The following is a 19,787-nucleotide window of genomic DNA, read 5'->3' on the forward strand; positions in this document are numbered from 1 at the left end:
GTTCCTGGGGTTTGATCCAAGTGATCTTCACATTAGTTTTGGAAGACACCAGGATAAAGTCATCCTTTGCTTTTCGAGCTCCTCAGGCTCGCCTGAGGCTGAACCATTTCGGTTCCCAAACCCCACAGGATCTCCACTGCAAAAAAAAAAAAAATTAAAACCTGGAAGCAGGGGTTTGCTGAAGATGCAGGTTATTTTAAGCAATCATGTGTCCCGAGTTCATTTATAGCTGTCATGTTTTGGCCTCGGCCAAAAGCTTTTCCTGTCCTTACCATCGTATTTTTAGTGAAGTACAGTTGTCTGAGGAAACAGCAAACCCTCACCTGAAATAGAGAAGATGAATAAGCAAACAGCTCTTTCATTTATTAATTTGCAACTCTCTAATATAGAATCACTTTTCCAGGCAGATACAGAGTCTATTGACACCATAATTTCTCTAGACATTGCAATATAATTTCCCGAGAACATGAAAAAAAATACACCCGTTCCAAACATCTCCCCCCCATGGCGAGCGCAGGCTCTGAAAACGGGTTAATTTAAGCCCTCCTTTCAGTATCGCTAGAGATGTTATCCATGTGTACTTCCATCGCTTTCTAAGTCCTAGCACATCAGAAATAAATATGTTGTGGCAATGAGTTCCACAGGTTACACATTGTGTACAAGTTTTAATTAAAAGTTAAATAATTTAAGACATTTGTTTACAGGCAACAGTATCGGTTCCTCACTCTGTACATTGCATTTATTAGACATCAACAAGGAAAAACAGAACATTTGGCACAAGAATGCCAATTTTTTTTTATTATTATTATTATTATTTTTGGACACATGAACACAAAATATCCCTGCAGGCTAAAAAAAAAAAAAAAAAAATACATTGCAAGTTGTACACGACCAGCATCTTTATCGCAACATGGGGCTGCTAACCCACCCATAACAGTTTAGAAAGAGTACCTCGTATTGCTATAGACATACATCCAGTCCAAATTTAATAAAATACAATTTTAAACATTACAAGTCTAACAATATAGAAACAAAAATTACATCATAAGTCAAAATGAACAAATGCAAACATTTTTACATTGAAGTTTCAGCCTCTAGACATAGAAATATGAAAGTGTCAATAGCAAGGTATAAGAAAATCTCTAAGTGATATTACAAGATCTTTCCTCCAATGCACAAGGAAAAAACCTTGTAGTTGAAACAGTATTGATACAATGCCCTCCAAACCCTGCTTTCTTAAAATGAAAGCAGAGTCACTCCCTTGCTATTGAGCAAGAAAAATCCTACAGCACATCCACAAAGGTAGTTTGGGGGGGTAGGTTTTGTTAAACACTGGATCTGAACAAAGGTGCCCTTCCCCATCCGAAGAGCAAAGCTGTTGACAGAGGTTAAATAACTCTGACACTTGCGTCTGGGACAAGAGACGTACTGCATGAAGCATGTTTGCCTGTACATCACCACCTCTTAGGCCCTTTGGATGCAGCTACAGGCACTACACTAAACTGTGGTACTTACAACAAGAATAAATAAGCCAGGCTGTTCAAATGGTTGAGACAGGCTAACTAGTGATTGCCAGAGCTTGTTCAGAATTCAGCTGTTCACAAAGCAAGCAGAACTGGTTTGGAAATGGGATTTCTGCCCCCTTTTTTTTTTTTTTTTTCTTCTTTTTTTAAATGTCAACCACCCCCTTTCCCAACTCTTTAAACTTTGCTACATTTAAAATCTTTCACACCACATAGCTAAACAGTGGCCAACAGGCTTTATTTATAAAAAAAAAAAACCAAAACAAAACACCCTAAGAACTACATCTACAGAATGCACATCTTCCCATTGATTGACACATGCATAACGATTCAGTCAGGCCCAAGGGGTTAATCCAGATCGTCAAGCCCAACCTCCAGACTTGGCTCAGACCTGTGTAGGACAGCATTGCCGAAACTTTGATCTTACCCTTACCGCCACGCAACGGTCCTGAACTTCAGTGCTCTTCTCCTAAAGTGACAGCACTGCACCCTTAGCGGTGCTTCTCTACAGTGGTGTTTTAACACAAGATTGAGTTAAGGTTCTCGCCCTGCATCCCAGGGCTAGCCGAGGTCTAACAATCCCCATAGTCCGAGGTTAAATATTCAGTCCAGTCACAGGCAAACAAAGGAGAGGTTCTCACTTCACTCAATCTGAACTAGGAGTGCTTGGCACTGGACATCTAACTAACTGGTGACAGAATTAAGTATTTCTTTGCACCCTTGATAAACCAGTCACATTCTTCCCTAGTGCACAAACTCAAAATAGCGATCTTTGATCCTATAACCTAAAAAGGGTGCTCAGTTTCTTTTCAAGGTGCCGAAGTTCTCCACGTGTGTTGGGTCAGTCAGAGTTCATTCTAAAAAGGGTTTTTTTTATATTCTCCCTGAACAAGTACTGAGAAAAGCAGCCATCTAGCTGAAGCAGCGGTCAGTCTCCCACCCACGTGTCCTGATTTTATTACACAAGTGAGGTATTCTTCAAAAAAAATTAAGAAAATGAAAAAGAATCTTTTTTTTTTTTTTTTTTTTTTTCTCAATCTAAACCTGTCCACAGTACGTGCCAGGAGTAGAGTTCACTTCAGTCCCAGTTTCAACAGAAATGAAAAAAGTTTAAAACTTAATTCAATGAGACGTACTACTTGAAAGAAGGTTATAAAACTGTTTGAAGACTTAAGTTCAGTGTACTCTGGTACAACTGAAAAAACCAGCATTTAGAAATGTAAACTTTAATTTATTTACAAGCTTAAAGACTGAAGGAAACAGCATTTCATATTGCTGAAATTTTGAGGGGGCTGGTTCCTAAGCTTTGGAACAGCAGACAACTTAGCAGCAAACCCCACACGAGTATCAGAGACCACAGTGCAATCGTTGGACTTCTCAAACTTCTGTCATCAAAGTAGTGGTGTTGGCTCTACTCAGTTTAGGAATAAGCTTTTAATCTGTGCTAACTCAGGTTAACACTAAGAGGAATCTAGCCTTAACGTACTGTTTGTGGATTCCAAGAGCATTCAGTGAAACCAAGCCCCTGTTCTTTATTACGCGTTTCAGCTGAAAAAAGCCAAGCAGATTAAAAAAATCCTAATTTCTAGGCTGGGACAGAATCAGTATATGAGACTTACATTGGTTAAACATGCTGTTGAATGCAGTTGTGTGTGCAACCTAGATTCCCAGGGAAAAAAAAGTTTAAAATGCTGGTACAAGTCCTTAGGTTGCCTGTCACACAATACATTTAGACTGTACAGATTGGCAAGCCTTTCCTACACGTAACACCCAGTTTCCAAGCTTATAAAAAATGTTGTAGACAGGACACCAACAGTGAATATAAAACAGTTAAAAATAATTCTTAAAAAAAGCATGGAAGTGCGTCTTTTCTAATTAGTTTCAGAAACTGCCAAATTGTGTGTTCAGAAAACGACACGAGAATGTTGGTTAAACTCATGCACAATCCTCAGCTAGAAAATTACACTGTTGGGGGGGCTTAAAAAACAAATATTTATTGCCAAAGTTAAACCTTCTATGAGAAAAAAGTTTTAAAATCACTTAGATTTATCAAACCACACAGCAGCATAAAGTGGGCACTTTTGTAAAAGTTTGCAAAATACCTAAAAGCTAATTTTTTTTTTTTGTTTTTATAATTTTTAGAGGGGGAAATGATGGTTCAGTACTTGTTACGATACCATGGCAGTATTATTTGTAACCATTATAATTAAAATGTACTGACAGGCATCACTATCTGGTTATATTACACATTCACAGAACAAGAACCACCTATTTGAACTCGCAGTATAGTGCAATTGCTTTGCAGCCGAAGTCTGCAGAGATTAAAAAGATAATTAGTAAAACTGACAAAAAACTGCAATACCTGTGAAAGTTATGTTTGTTAAAAGGCATTTACAGTAGTGAAGTCTAAAATCTCCATTAAAAAATCTATGGCCCCACACAATAGAACAATTACATTTAACTGGAGTAAAACATTTTGCCATAATATGCACACTCACTAAGCAGTGCATGAAGACAGGGAATCAGTCATCATGATAAACTAATGGGATGAGAAGATAACTTAAAAACGACAGCTAGCAAAATATTCAATAGAAACCTTTCGTGCCAAGTCCTTTAAAAATTTCAGGATGATCGGCCTTTTGCGCTTTGAGGTAAAAATTCAGTCCAATGCATCAGAAAAGACAGTCTATGAATTTCTATGACATAAAACAATGAAACAAATGGCTCAATTGTGTTGGTGCATCAGACGTTGCTGTGAAGTACAGATTCAGTGCGACTGTTCAGAGCTGCTGGTAGTGGGCAGTCTGAAATAAACTGGGCCCTAGCTATAGCAGTAGGCATTCAAAACATTTCAGGACTGCATGGGTTGTTCGTTTTGCCTCATCTTCCCAGATGCTCTCAAGCAAAATACATCGTATGCTGAGTATCATGGTGGATCTGCACTGCCTTTGCCAGAGCCTGAGGATCGCGGCCATTGCTCTGTCCTGACACATGGCTGCCTTCAGCACTGTAAAAATGCAGACACATACACAGAACCATGAACAATTGGGCCAAGCAGTATGTAATTCAGGTCCGTTATCTGGCTACCAAGATGATGAGGCACAGTTCCTTACCTGTCATGATCCTTGTCCACAAGATGGTATCTGGCCCTAAACGCTACCAGCCTGGCATAGTATGCAGGAGCTGGAATAGAGACTGATCGCGTACACCGGACATACGTGTGACACAGCTGATACGTCAAAAGCTGTAGCTCATCTGCGGTAAAACAGTTGTCGTCCCACAAGACCTGGTAGTGGGAGGGCCGGCTGGTTCCCTGTGGAGAACAGATGAGCAGTCAGCTAGAGAACATCAATAAAAACAGAGGTCGCACCTGAAGGCTGTACCTTCTATCAGTGCATTGACAAGTAAGTGCCAAATGGGCACCAAACTGATGCGACTGTAAGTCTGCCAAGCTATAAATAGAAGCAACATTACTCATCGGGACAACTATAAGGATTTAGTCCCGTAGCCTGAGCACAGCAGAGCTGAAACATTACCTGAATTCCTGCATGGCTACAGAGGTAAAAGTCAAATTCAGAAGGATGTGTGATCGTGCTGTCCACAGTAGTGCCTGCTGGTACGTTGCCGCTCTTACCCACCTATTGAGGAAAGTTTATTATTAGCCCACGGTTTTTTTTGGAAGTGACCCAAAAATACCTCCTAAGGTAGGCTCTACTTAAAGCTGTTTGAGAATTTACTGCTCAAAAAGGTGGAAAAATATTAAGGTCATTTACATAGGAGGAATGAAAATGTTCTCTTTGAGTTCATTTTTAGAAACTTCACCAAATCCAACTGGTGTGTCATCAGAGAAAATAAAACACTTGCCAGTACCATTAAAATTGCAGAGTGGGATAAAGCCTACACAAGTAACTCAGGATCTGAAAATGCAGGTCTTCTGGAATAAATTTATTTCATACCCTTGTTTGCACTCACAGCCCAGAGATCTGTGTTTTTTTAAGGAAACCTGAGATCAAGAACCTTCCTAAAGAAGCTTCCTTAGTTGGCTTGTGAGTTGGTACCATAGGCAAATCTTACAGATGCATCTAGAGACAGAACAGGGCAACAAACGGAAAAACTAGTTCAGTTCATAGTCAGGAATCCCAGATTATAAAAATCCAGGCTACAGCTCCAGGTACACGAGTACAGGGATATAGAGTACGCCTACTCCAAAAGTGGATGGGAACAAGCTGTTCCATCTGATCGCTTGATCTAGAGCAATAAGAAAGGGGAGGAACTGGTTATTTTGGTAGAGAAAGCCTGTTAACTGCACAGAACTGCTACTGCTTGTACAGATTAATTCAATTTTAGCGGGCAAGATGGATACCACCCCACTTAACTAAACAATCTTACTTTCCTGTTGCCATCACCTCCTTCTTATGTAGTCAACATTACTTGCCCTTTCAGTTTTGTCAGCACAGAATAGTCTGGTGTGATGCCTTTTCTGCACAACAATGTAGGTTATTCCTGGTCTATAATCTTCTTCCAAACTAATACAGGCCTTCCGGATTGCTATCAGTTCTGGCCAAGCTACCTAGAAGTAGAAGATTTAACTATTAGGTGCTGAATTCAGTACATATAATACCATTTTCATTTTTTCTGTGTACAAATGCCACTTTGTAAGGAACATGATCCGACAGGGTAACTGTACATCGTGCTTGCCCAGGAAAACTCAATGAAACCATTAATTGTCCCCATAACAAATGCAACCCACATATTTTTTTTTTTTTTTTTCCAAGGACCAATCCCTTTTCACAAGCAACAAGAAATCATCAGACAATACCTGCTTCATCTGTCCTTCTGATACTCCCCCTCGGTAGTAAATGATCCTTGTGGGCTTGAAACGAGTGGATTTGTAAAACTGGATCAATAGTTCTCGCACCATATTAGTCAGGTCCTGTATCACCTCCTGACTGTACAGCAACTCCTGGGAGGTCTCCTGGCGGGAGGTCTGCACGCGCACCGTAGCACAGTAACGGCTAGGATGGCCGTCCATACTGCCTACCACAGCAGCAATGGATGGCTTCTTTCCATCCCCAGCAGGAGGGTGAGTGACATCTGCTCCCAAAAAGATCACTGGCTGCTGGAACACCGATGGCCTGTTTAATATGATTAAGGTTTATCAAATAATAAATAATAACAAGAATAATACAAAGAAGGGGGGTGAGGAAGGAAAAAAAAATATTACAACCGGAGAAGGTCTATCCAAACCATTCAACAGAACTCAAACCCTGTCAGAATCTTTAAGGATGAAGTTCTCTGCCTCAAGCTCTTACAGTCCAGAGGGAACAAAGTGAAAAGGACCAAAGGCAGACAAAGTTACAAGCATTTATCACAAGTCACTCCTCCTCACTCCTTTTCTTTCAATTTGGAAGGAGATACGGTATGTTTAAGGAGGTGGCAAGACAAAAAGGTAGACTGAGCGAACCCAAAAGGCAGGAAAGAGAGACACAGGAAAAAAAGCCTGTGTGAGCTTGTTTTCACACACACTGCTGGATGGCTCCAACACTAGAAATGACCCTTAGCACAGGGCTTACTAGGCAGACTCTGAATGCAGAAGCATCCTTCTCTGTCCACTTCAGACTGTGGCTATTTCTAAAGCATATAATATTTTGAAAGGTATCATTTTAGCAAACAAAACAAAATGACACCGTTTTGCTTGACAATCCAGACTTCAAGGAGAGCTTTAGATTTAATCTCACCTTTGATGAGGTACCAGCACGTTGTTGATTCCTCCAAGCTTTGCATTTATCTTCAGACACAGGTTGGATAGCGTTTGTGGTGAGGTTTTTACCACATTCTTTACCTGAACACACTGAGTGGCCATTCCTAGAAGAGTGTCACCAACTCGCTTTACTTCAGCTGTGACAGAAAAATAAGTTAGTGGTTCCAATTACCTGAACAGTCAGTAGCTCCCTCTGCTTTCTCTCTTTTTTTTTTTTTTTCCCCCTGCTCCAAATGTTATCATAATTCAGATCCTTAAAATTTCACTGACAAAGGTTCAGTTTGCTCTTTGGTAAGATACAAGTACTCCAATCAGGCCTGACAAACCCATCTCCAAAAACCCCTTTTAAACAGAATGTATTGCCTGCTCTGCCTCTTTCATACTGCCAAAGTGCATAAGAAGTTGTACAGCAAGTGGGCATGTAATTAACACTTTACAGCCTCTTCTCCATACCGTAAACAGGCGTCTTTCCAGGTAGAATCACCACGATCAGCTGCAGACCAACATAAGTCAGTTTTAAGTGTTTAAACATGGGCTCCACACTGTCTGCACCCTGGGCGTATTTGCAGAAACAGGGCTGGCCTTGGATTGGCATCCCTGCATCCTTGGAGATCTTGCGTAGCTGGTCAGTAAAACTCCTGAAAATGACATATAAATGGATTTGTCTGGGCCTTTTCACTATGCTTCACTTTGCCATTAAGTTTATCAACAAGATCTAAAGCTATTTCAGATACTTCACAGCACTTCCAATTTGACACTACAGTAATTATTTTTTAGCAATTCGATCACTATAAGAAACTCACTAATACGATTCTAATCCTGACTGAGGAAGTTTCATAAGCCTCTGTTTCTGTAATTTTAGAAGTCTTGCAGAAACAAAAATACATTTGAATTGAACATTCTGAGGCAGATTCCCAAACTAATACTGATGCTCTGGTACATTTTTACTCATTTGCCAAACTTACCTGAGCATTATTGCAACCATGATTTTTTGCCAAACATTTCAGTGGTTCACACAACCTCTGTCTTTAGGATTCTGTAGAGTAATTTGAAGGACAAGGGAAAAAATGTGGTGTATGTTGCCTGGGAGGCAGTAAAGGTTAAGAAAAAAAATAGTTCAGGTTTTAGAATGAAAGACCATCATCAGTTATTTGTAAAAACAACAGAATACAAGTGGAATGCAGCCTCCAGAGCAGGAAAAACAGCCTCAGTGGTAATGGAATTAATGTTTTTCCTAGCTAGCCAATTAGGTTATGAACTTTGTCATAGTCTCCTCCCAACTTGTAAATATTTAAGAAATTGCAGAACTGTTGTTTCCTCTTTTTACTATTAGATACATTAAAATCAACTTATACTGCATATCACCTGTCAGAAACATGAGGAAAATAAACCTTGAAATGGGCATCCTGAATAAATAGGAAAATACTTACTTTAGTAAGTCTTCCCTGCATTGTTTTTGAGGAGCAAAACAGGCAACAGCCCAAACTTTAATCTCAATGCCAGCATAGAACTGTTTCCCTCTCATGTCCCACACACCTTGGTTTGGTGTGGCCACAGTCTTGTTCTAGGTAAAAACCAAAGGCAAATTAAAAATAAAATGCTGCTTTGTTTTGACTATAGCTGAACAGTGTTCATACAAAGGAAGCCTTATGAGAAGATATACAAAACACTTATATGAATTTAAATAAACTCAGGACAAGGTATTTTACAAGGCATGGAAAACTCACCCTGCCTCCATATTGTAGCATTGGTGCTGGCAAAACTCTGCCTGTCAACTCCGTCATTTCATTATGGACAACAATACCAAACTCCTTCAGGTATGGATCAGGTCCACCAACCATACTGTTACTTTTCACCTGGTGACATGAAAAGTACTTGTGTAACTACACCTAATGCTTCACGTGGCTCTCTCCTCTTTGCTATGAATAGGCTGTCTATTTAAAAGGATTTGTTTTAAAGAAGTCGGATTTTTAAACTTCTGCAGTTCTTGGTCATTCTGCTTATCATTACATAAGCTACAATGCTTCTGGAAGAGCCATAAGAAGTGGCAAGCACAGACTGTTTAGCTGGAAAAAACACTTACTAGTCTGCTGATTTCTTCCTGTCGGTCCGGTGCTGATCTTGCAGTTGCTTTTATCATAGTCGATGTCTGATTGTCCGTTAGCTTCTTTATACATCTCTGGCCTGCCACTATGTTACACACCTACACAGGAACAGCCAGAGGTGGTGTGATACTGTTTAACACAGGATACGCCACAATGCAAGAGAAAGTTAGATTCTTACCTCAAGTGGCAAGTATGTGTGTTTCTGTTCCTGTCCTACTTGGAGACAGGGAAGGTGAGGATATTTTAGCTGCAGACTGTACTTCTGCTTAAAATACTGAGCTACTGTACACTCCATAGCCTGCCCATTTTCCAGCTGCAGAGGAAACCTATAAAGGACATTTGTTCTGGTTAGACTTTTCAAGATTTTTTTTTTTTTTTAAAAAGGAAAAAAGGGTATGGAAAAATCTATTCCACACTAGAAATGCTAGAAACACATTTTCCTTAGCCACTGGATCTCTTCTTTATGAAAAGATTTTATAGACTGTATACTGAATCTTTCATAGCTATTTTAAAAATTATAGCCTTTCATAACTGTACTTAAAAGCCAGGATACAGCTTCAATTTTCCTGTATTGAAGGAAATAAAGCAGTGGTCTAAACCCACACTACTCCTCTACTCCACTAAGACTAAACATTCTTGTAAAGCCACACAGCTGCTTCACCTCCAGAATCAACTACTCTTGCATAAAGAATATACCTAGTATATCTAATAGGTTCAAGATTTAAAAAATTGTCAGAAGGTGCTTGTATACATACGTCTGATGACTGGCTGGTCGCCGAGTAACATTGCAAACTCGGTATTTTCTCTTCATCTGGCCACAGTGGGTAACCTCTACTTTTAGACCTGAAAACCACAAAAGTCATCTAAATAAATTCAGCCATGGGAGTCACCTTTGAGAAAGATGAAGGGAAAAAGGAATAGACCAGCTTCCCAAGCACCTTGCAAATTTTCATTACAACGTAACATGAGCAGGTTTCCAGTATTTTGTTGCAGCAGCTTTAGAACAAGCCTTTACCTCTGATTTCTTTGGTAAACTTGACACGCTGCGAGTCCGTAAGAGGCTTAGTTTGTTCATTTATATTCTGAATGTCCAAGACCTCGCACATGAACTCAATGATAGGCTGGGCACGATAGAAAGCAGTTGCTGACACTAAGATAAAAAAAGAGGACATTTAATTTAGAAGCAGAAAGAACTCTGTTACATTAGTGAGACAGAATTTCCTACATACCATCAATGTTGAGCATCATGTTCCACATGGCAGGCCTGACCGACTGGTGGAAACCAAACCAGACCTCCCTGCCACCACCCAGAGGGTGGTAATAACCTTCAGGGGGGGAGAAAAAGGAGCGACCCACAGGAGTGTACCTGGAAAAAAAAAAAAAAAAAAGAAAATTAATACTTTCATCATTCCTTTCTGATACACCTTTTTACATTCATGCCTATAGTGTTTCAAACACATTTCTACAGTACATTAGAACTGTTAGACCTAACTTACAGCAAGCATACAAAGCCTTTACCAACAGTGCAGCTGGAAAGACTATAGCAAATTCCCGTTAGAAACATGATCAGCCGATACATGTCCTGAGTTCAGATCAGATTTCCCTATTCTAGCGCAAATTTGTAAGGGAGGCATTGAATTACGCAAATGCATCCCTTATCCCTTCTACTGTAGGAAAGTGTAATAGCAGTAGTATAGCAGCAAGTAATAACGTAATACAAACGTTAAGACAGATACAAGATTAAGCCAGTCAGGAAGGCACCAAAAGTACCCACCTCATGGAGGGAAGGTGCCGTGTGATTACGTCAAGCGCCTGTACAGAATCTTCAGGAACTTCGTTCAAGTGCCCTGCCAGAGCTTCCAGCAGCAACTGAAGGCTGACGACTGACACCCACTGAATGGATACTTTAAATGTCTGGTCCTTCCCCTCTCCTGGAAGTGTCACCTCCATATCCACCTGACATAGTCAGAACAGAATTAAGCACAAGCTTTTGTCAGGGATTGCAGACTATCACAACACTAAGCAAGGTTATGTTTTTCTCCTAGATATCCTCTGAATCTATATTTTTGACGATTAGTTTGTGTAATTCTCTTAAAATATTACAATCGGTTTCCTTAGGATTTGGAAAGCTTGTAATTTATTCATCTGAGAAACTGCACTGAGGTATCTTTAAGTGTAAATTTTGAGCAGTAATTAGGACGGTGACATCAAAGCTCTGGAGAACTGTGAGTCATTTTTTTTAAGTCAGCCAAGTAATAGCAAGATGTCTTGTGAACCAAATGGGAAGGCAAGAAAACCTTTTGGTCAAAAAGACAACTCACTGGGAAACACAAATCTCAGAGTTCTAGCACAGTACTTGAGATTACGGTCACACACCGTCAGCCCAAAGGGTAAATGTGAACTCATCCTATGTATTCCTCATGGCACCATACCAGCAATAACCAGATCCCAGGGGAGAGGAGTAGATGGGGGTTAAGTTTTGTACCAGGGCTGGTTAATACAGATTGCAATCTGTTAGAGCCAGGGTGCTGGCAAGCACAGCCCAGAACACGAAGGGCCAGTGCAGTTAATCTAGTTGTTCTTATGGAACAGGAGGATGTATCTTAACAGTGCAGCCAAACCAAACCAGCGTATTTGTCATCCGCAACTACTTTATCATTTAGCAACAGAACAAGGGTTAGAACAGAGAAAAGCGAAGTTTCTATTGGGGTGGGGGAAAAAACAAAAACAAACCAAAATCTACTTGCAGCTGAAAGAGCACAACACATTAGTTTGCACTAGCACTGACAAATTCTCCAACTGAAGAGCTGGGAATTAGAAACCTGAAGACGACAAACTTCAGTAAAACACCAATAAGTTCCTAGAGATCCCTGACTGGCACTGCCTGTCATTTCCAAGACTATACTAATACGTGTGACAGCATTTTGGGTTTACGTCAATAAAAGAACACTTTTCAAATGACACTGTAACAGCTTTCCCACTGAAACTTAAAACTGCTTATAGTAACACTTACTCTATCCCGGCCAATAGGTAATGGGTGTGCAGTATACATGTTCCGTTTCCCATCGTATCCAGGTTGCCGATCACCAAATATCTGCATCTTGAAGTGTCTCACCATAGTATCCACCACCTCTCTACAGAGGGATTTATCGAGTAAGGTTGAAGAACAGAAAATACAGCAATGGCCTTACACCGTTTAAAATCCCTTTTTCACATTTTCTTAAATGAGCAAGGTACAAGAAACAACAAGTCAACACCAGGAGTTTCAAAAGTCACCTCCAGATTAAGACACCCAAGTTTCAACATACAGGTGTCTATACGCAAGGCAGGTATCCATACTGTCAGCAGAGATACAGTCAGAACAGGCAGTGGAATCTGGGGAGCTGTTCAAACACAGGAGCAAATACAAGCATCTACTTTGGGGTAAGTGGGGGTGCTCTGTGGATTGATTCTACTGACAAAGCATCCACGTGTGGACCCTAAAACGGCATCAATCTGCAAGCTGAATTCCCTCCTCTCAGCTGCTAACACACATTTTTATAATAGACTGTGGAACAATTATCAGCGACATTCACTTGTAGACTGTTAAATAAGAACAGCTGTAGTTCAACACTTAGTACATTTCCTAGAGCCTGCCAGATTACAGGCCAATTGCAAAACATCTTAATAAAAATAAGGAGAATATTATATTATAGTTCACTGAAAAGCAACTGCTAACCATAGTACAAACATAAACTGGCCTTTAGCAGATGAAGAATTTCTAGGATGTACAGTTTTCTTAAATTGAGGCATATACACTTTTTAATTTTTTTAATTAAACTCATACCTGTTCACTCTTCGGGGGCGTTTTTCTGGTTTGATATCTACATCATAGTGATAAACATCAATCTTGGGGATCTGAACCTGAAAATGATTGGCTAGGAGGCGGATGGGTTTCCCAACAGTTCCCAGGCCTGGGCGACGGGGTGGCTGGAAAAGACTTGCTGGGGGCCCTACGGAAGTCAAATAAATATGTATGAGATGTAATTGATCATTCAGTGCAGTATCCTTTCAGGTGTACTTTGACTTTCTGACAGGGCAGAAAGAAATCTCAAGTAGCTTTCTGAGGTTGCAAATGGAGGTGTTCCAAGTGGCTCAGCCTTCCAGCTGCTTGTCCAGGTAAAAAAAAAAAATGTGTTCCCTAAAGCATACATAAGTTAGTGCCATAATTAATCTTCACAATTTTAGTGACGTTTATTCATGACTGTGGTTATGTACTTCACAGAGTCCTGAGATGGAGTGCAACCATTTATGTATTATGTATTTTTATATAATGTGAAGATAAACATATTCCTACCACCATTTCTAGAACTAGCCAATAGCCACACAAGCCACATTTTTCATTGTTTTCACTATAGGCTTACAGTTCAGATGTTAATGATTGTCACTCTTGGCATACTTAGGACACACATCCCCAATTTCTATCTGAAAATTGATATTATCTGGAAACGGGTAAGGGATATTTTTATTCTAAACTAAATTAAAAACATATTTCCATATTGGATCTAAGCTAAACCAGTTTTGTCATTTCCTTTACATCACGAACATATCATTTTTGTTAATAGTTAAATACTTTTCCCCTACAGCACAATTTCAGCCAATTTAAAATTCCTACACAAAGAAAGGAGTGAGGAAAGCTTTAGGCTATCTTCTAAAAAGAAAAGCAAGGGAGAAAGCATAAAGACAGGTATAGACCCCCAACAGATGTGGAGAAGATAATTTATATGGACAAATTAAGAGCTTCAGGAACAGTTTTAAGGAAGAAATTATTAGAGGCTTGAAAAAGTACTCACACGCAAGCTAGTCACTAGTTAAGTCTTTAGTTAACTTCCTCAAAGCGTTAAGATCTGAGATACCACGTTAACAAGATTAAACACACTTTTTTTTAAATCTATCACAGCCTCAGTTGACACTGCATGTAAAGCAAATTGAATTAGTATATTTTCATGGGTTTTGTCTATATCTGCCAGTGCCTAGTGTGATCAAAGTTTCTTCCCTCTGTTGTAGAGTAGCAAAGGAGAGGGGGGAAAAATTATTAACAATACAAGAACGCAATAGAAACCAATCATAAAACTTAGGGCAAATTTAGTATCAGAAGACTGTGTCAACCTGCCAGTATCCATTTAAGTCAAAGGCTCACAGTTTATACCAGAAGGGAAGAGAAGTAGATAAGCTGTGGGAGGATGAAACTCATATTTGGGTACATTTCAGGGTGCGGCAATAAACTTTAACACAATCGTAAACTAAACCTAGGACCAAATCCAAGGAGCCTTCTACACTGGGTTTATAAGCCACCCGATGGCTACTACATTACCAATTAAAATTACCGATCTGAGGACACCAACCCCAGAATATTTTTAAGCAGAAGTAGAGCATGTGAGCAGCTGTTGCCCACTCGACACGTCAGCTCCCCAAAGCTGCAGTAGCAGGGTGGCTGCTGGGGCCACAGACAACCCACGCAACACATCACTGGCTCCGCACCCGCCTGACTAATTGCGATCCGTCCAGGAGGAGCTCGCGATGCCATAGTCAAACCAGTTGTGGGGTACAGTTAGTACTTAAAAAAACTACAGCTGTCTTGACAAGCATGAATCATCAAGGGCAATCAAAGTTTGCTGTGCTTATTTGGATACTAGGGGGATGATCCATTAATCCCATGCTAATTAGTCTGAAGTAAGTGCAGGCACTGATCTCCTGCAAGAGATTAAATGACAACTATATTTACCCATTTTCCTCCCTTGGTATTGACAAGTTCTGTAAACAGGCATGGCAACACTGACCTCAGTCGGTTTTGATCAAAGGAGATAAAACTTACATCTTCTCCTTTCTAAAGTTATTTCTCAATTCTCTTATTCCAGAGAATAAGCTAAAAACTGTTTTCCCATTTGAAGCCAGGCTGCCCTGCAAGTCGCACTTATTTTGTCAGGATTTTTACCTGATCAGCCTGACCAGGGTCCTAGGTGCCGTTAGCCCCTTAATTTCTTCTACTCCGTGTCGCTTATGTAGTAAGTGCCCTCCACCAAGTTACTTCAAACAGGAAGCAGTTTTACAAAACTAAAAGAGGATCTACTTCTACAGTGGGAAGTCAGAGAAGACATGCTACATCATATATACATACAGCAGACTCTCCAAGTCAGCCCTCCACTGTCTTAAAATCTGGATTCTTCTGGAATTGCACCTGTGTGTCAATAAACATTTCCTATCGCACCAAAGTTAACACTGCTTTGATTATACCAATAGTTTGAACGGGAACTTGATGGATAAGATGCACAGACCGCTTAGGTCAGGAAATACATCTTGCAGACATTTGACAAAAGAACAATCATGGAATAAGAGACAAGTAGGGAAATGCCACATGTGAAACACCACCAACATTTAACCGAAGTTTGTTAAAAAAATAAAAAATAACGTCTGTATTTCCAGAAAGTATCTCCTAAGCTCTTAATAACGTCTCAATATCAAAAAATAAAACTTATTCTCGCACAGCTCACAGGACTCGCGCGCAGGGACCGCATTACTGCGCGCATCTAGAGACCTACGCCTGTTTCCCCATCTCCCGGCCATCGCTGTTCCGCTCGCCGGAGCCCGGCCGTGACCAGCCTGCCCGCACTCGAGGCCACCTCCCCTTTGCTCTCTCTCGGGAGGGCAAGTCACCCGATAGCCCGGGCGGAAACTTCCACCCCAGCCGGCAACCCGTTCAGCGGGAGCCCGCAAGGGCACACGCAAATCCTCCCCGCAAAGTTTAGCGACCTGCTGCAGCTCCTCTCCAAAGGAAAGCGCCCGGCGGCTGACGAGACGCCTCCGAGCCCGCTCGCGTGTCAGCCCGCCGCCGGAGGCCTGCTGCGGGGTCACCAGCGGCCCCGGGGCCCGCCGGGCCCGCCCGGCCCTGCGGCACAGACCGGACCGACCGCCCCAGGCCGCGGCGGCTGTCGGCCCGGCCCGGCCGCGAACGCCCGGGGATGGCGGGGGCAGCCCCCGCCGGGGCCGGCCGGGCCCGCGGCCTCCTTCCCCGCCCGCTGACACGGCCCGCCGGGCCCGCGCCTGACAGGGCCGGCGCTGACCGCGACCCGCCAGGCCGCGACCGGCCGGGCCCCCCGCGCCGCCCGCCCCCCCCCAGCCCCGCGCCCCCGCGGCTCTCACCGGGTCCCAGCGCTTCCATGGCGGCGGCGGCGGCGGCCTCGCTGCGGTCCCCCCCGGCCCCGACGACCGCCCCGGGCCCCGCCGCCGCCGCCGGCCCCGCCGCCGCCGCCGCCGCGTAGCGCTTGATCTCGGGAATATTGGCTCCGGGGTGGGGGCCCGACGCGGGAACGGGGCCGGGGCCGGGGCCGGCGGCGGAGCGCGGGGAGGAGGAAGAGGGGGAGGCGGGGGGGGCGCGGCGGGGAGCGGTCCCCGCGCTCCGCTTTCCCGAGCGGCGGCGCAAACAATCCCCCCGCTGCGCCGCCGCCGAGCCCGAGCCCGCGCGCGCCCCCGCCGCCGCCAGCACGCGCCGCCTCCCCCCGCGCGCGCCCCGGGCGACGAGGAGGAGGAGGAGGAGGAGGAGGAGGAAGAGGAAGAGGCCCCTCCACGCTGCCCGGCGCCGCCGGCTCGCGCACGCGCGCCGCCCCCTGCCGCCGGGAGCGCGCACGCCGCCCCCACCCTTTCAACGCCGGCGCGGCCCCGCGGCGGCAACAGGTGACGACGACGGCGGCGGCGGCGGCTTCCCGCCCGCCGCCCCGCCCTTCGCCTCAGCGGGCGGCGGGAGGCTCTGCCCCGGTCCCCGCGGCCAGGGGAGCTTCCCTCCTCACACCCCCCCCCCCCCTTCCCCGGAACCCGACGTCCGTTCGCAGGTTTAATAATGAACCGAAAACTCGGGCACGCTCCGTGACAGGCAGCTCCGGCTTCCACCGGTCCTCGGCTGCGCCCCGAAACGGGGAACTTGCCCAGCTTAATTAATTACACCCTGAGTAACTTCCCGTACCAGCTAAACAGCCCTAATGCCATTTAAAACGCCTGAAAAAAAAAAAAAACAAAACAACCCAAAACCCAGGATTGGTACAAGTCAGGCGAACGACGGGACACCGAACACCTCAGGGCTGCGACCAGGACCACCCGCACGTCCCCCCGGTGCTGGCCCGGTCGGCACAGCGGACCGGCTTGCGAGGTCTTAACGATCGATGACCGCCCGGCAGCCGGCACGGGGATCGATAGCAATCATGGGACATCGCCCAGGAGCCGCCCGGAAAGCACCGGCGGCAGGGAACCGGCCGGTGTCCCGCCGGCTGGGGCGTTCGGCTCCCGGGGCGAACCTCGTCACGGACCCCGCGCCCGCTTCGGTGGCTCCCCGGCCTGTCAGAGAGGGTCCCCCGGCCTGGGTTTCAGCCTGCGAGGGGAGCGGGCTCACAGACAATAAATTTGTCTTTTCTTAAAAAGCCAACGCTTCAGGCCGAGTGCCCTTAAATAAGGGGGTTACGGACTTTTTGTCTTTTTAAGCGGCTTATGCTATTTTAGTGAGCTGCTCCCTCGCACACCCCTTGGGTTCTGTTTAGCCAACAATTCTCAGCCGACCCGCAAGAGGGTCAGAAGTCAAAGCATCTTATAAATAATAAATGCCGAGCCCATTTTATTTGCCTTCTTTAACCTGCAGGTTGATATTTTCCAAGTTGAAACTCAAAAACCTATTTTAAAATGAAATGAAACCTGAGATTCTCATATAATTGCCTGACAGCAGTTGATGAATACTTAAGGGAAACACCAGTTTTACAAGACCAGTAACAAAACCCCATGATGTCTGGCAACATTTCCATGCTATTATTCTGCATATCTATGCATAAAAAACATACACGTAGGGCTACGCAAACAGTACTTTAAAAAAACAAAGATACAATCTCTACCTCAAGAAATCAGCAATACAAAGGCTTGGTCCTGTAAGTTGCTGAGTATGACAACTCAAGCCTATATTTAATTCATTATAAATTCAAAAAAGTTAGCAAAGCAATTAACTTGATAAATATTATGTACACATTGAGGCATCCTGACTGCCAAAGTGGTCAGAACCTTATTTCTATATGTTAACCCACCCTTATATTGAAAACAGCTACATGTTTCCAGCAGTAAGACCTAATTTGGTTGTGACAGTAGTTATGATAGGCTTTAGTTCTGAAGATTTCCTTCTAAACATCTCACCTGCTAGAGGTTGTGGAAGGAGTATATTATTTAGTAAAAAATAGATTCATAAGCTAGCTTTTAGAAAATTAATGTTTTAATATGGTACTTTATCCAGGGCTAAAAAAAAAAGTTTTAATTTAGTTTAGAATCTCCTTAATGGCAAACATTTACCAAGATTTACCTATTCGATGAGACTGCCTTTGTGTGCCAGGTATGAGTAATAGAACTCGGGACCAGAAATAACCAAATATGGCAAGTAGCTCATCTTCTTGCCACCTTTTTCTTGCCAGCTGACTCTCAAAACTATTCCTAACATAGCAGTGAGATTACAGCCTCGAGTAAGTACAATAAACTGTTTACTAGTATTTTTTTCTTTTTACTGGCAGATTAGCTAGAAAGATCCCCAAATTCCAGGAATTTCTAGTGTGAAGCTACCACCCTTTTTGCATTCAGTTACCAGTTAGAAAACAGCATCAGGAAGCAAAGGTCCGCAGTTAGTGCTTCTTCAGCAAAGACACAGCGTTCTGCAGAAAAAGGACAGACGGTCTTAAATACTAGCTGAATATGTTTTGTTTACATTTTCACAACAGTCTATAAACTCCAAGGTTTTATTTATTCACAAAAGCAAATACCTTTTTTAAAAGCAGGTAATTTCATTTGTTACTAAAATTGAGGATTGTTTTTTCTCTTCTTTCTCTGACTGTAGTAGGTTAAAGACAGTATCTTAATTATACAGACTAGTGGTGGTTTTGTAGAACCAGCATCTGTCTCCCCCATTACTAAATAGTAATTATTAAATTACTGTAGCTCCTGTAGAAGCTACAGGAAACCAGAATTGTATTGTAATGTTTGCAGTGGGTTTCATGGACATTTGCCTTTCTCACTTCCTCCATTCTCAGACTTGTTGGCTATATGGGAACTGTTGTAGTAGATTAGTCCATCTGCTCTTTATCCCCCACAAAACTGTGACTGGTACTAAACACTCCGGAACACATACATGCTTTTTTTCCGGGCTCACCTTCAGCGACAGCAGATTACTGCTGTTTGACTTGGGGGGGAAAAAAAACATTACTGTAGCAATATGTTCTCCAAAGCAAACATAATGATGAAAAAGTGCCAAATGTCCCTAACTCTAGCTCAGAACAAGGTCCCTGACACTCACCCCAGCTCGCTGCTCTCCTTCCAGCTGTCAGCAGTAGGAAGTGGGTTGCAAAC

The 19,787-nt window shown here is 43.1% G+C and overlaps 1 protein-coding gene across 3 annotated transcripts; it reads right to left on the reverse strand.

Annotated features, from left to right (window-relative positions):
* Window positions 1-342: 342 nt before the first annotated feature.
* On the reverse strand, window positions 343-19,048 carry AGO4 (argonaute RISC component 4). Of its 3 annotated transcripts, none has more exons than XM_030038511.2 (18): window positions 19,030-19,048; window positions 13,216-13,381; window positions 12,403-12,523; window positions 11,164-11,345; window positions 10,619-10,755; window positions 10,405-10,539; window positions 10,145-10,232; window positions 9,568-9,715; window positions 9,368-9,487; window positions 9,012-9,140; window positions 8,715-8,848; window positions 7,738-7,922; window positions 7,262-7,421; window positions 6,343-6,658; window positions 5,959-6,093; window positions 5,060-5,161; window positions 4,637-4,836; window positions 343-4,530 (listed from the first exon to the last, which is right to left on the reverse strand). In XM_030038511.2, exons 3-18 carry the CDS (start codon window positions 12,505-12,507, stop codon window positions 4,422-4,424), a joined length of 2,385 nt encoding a protein of 794 aa, XP_029894371.1. In that variant the 5' UTR covers window positions 12,508-12,523; window positions 13,216-13,381; window positions 19,030-19,048; the 3' UTR covers window positions 343-4,421. The 3 variants fall into 3 exon arrangements, with proteins under 3 accessions (XP_029894371.1, XP_029894369.1, XP_029894372.1); XM_030038509.2 differs by lacking the exon at window positions 19,030-19,048 and adding an exon at window positions 16,569-17,014; XM_030038512.2 differs by lacking the exons at window positions 343-4,530; window positions 4,637-4,836; window positions 19,030-19,048 and adding an exon at window positions 16,569-17,016 and having other exon boundaries at window positions 5,917-6,093.
* Between the last annotated feature and the right edge of the window lie 739 nt (window positions 19,049-19,787).

The sequence above is a fragment of the Aquila chrysaetos genome, chromosome 16 (genome assembly GCF_900496995.4).
Source record: "Aquila chrysaetos chrysaetos chromosome 16, bAquChr1.4, whole genome shotgun sequence".
Classification (NCBI taxonomy): Eukaryota; Metazoa; Chordata; class Aves; order Accipitriformes; family Accipitridae; genus Aquila; species Aquila chrysaetos.

Excerpts from the sequence above, each read along its gene's own strand:
- AGO4 (XM_030038509.2), bottom strand. Across the intron at positions 8,849-9,011 it reads TGCTACAATATGGAGGCAGG|AACAAGACTGTGGCCACACC; the intron begins GTGAGTTTTCCA and ends GTTTTTACCTAG. Across the intron at positions 5,162-5,958 it reads GTGCTGACAAAACTGAAAGG|GTGGGTAAGAGCGGCAACGT; the intron begins GCAAGTAATGTT and ends TTTCCTCAATAG.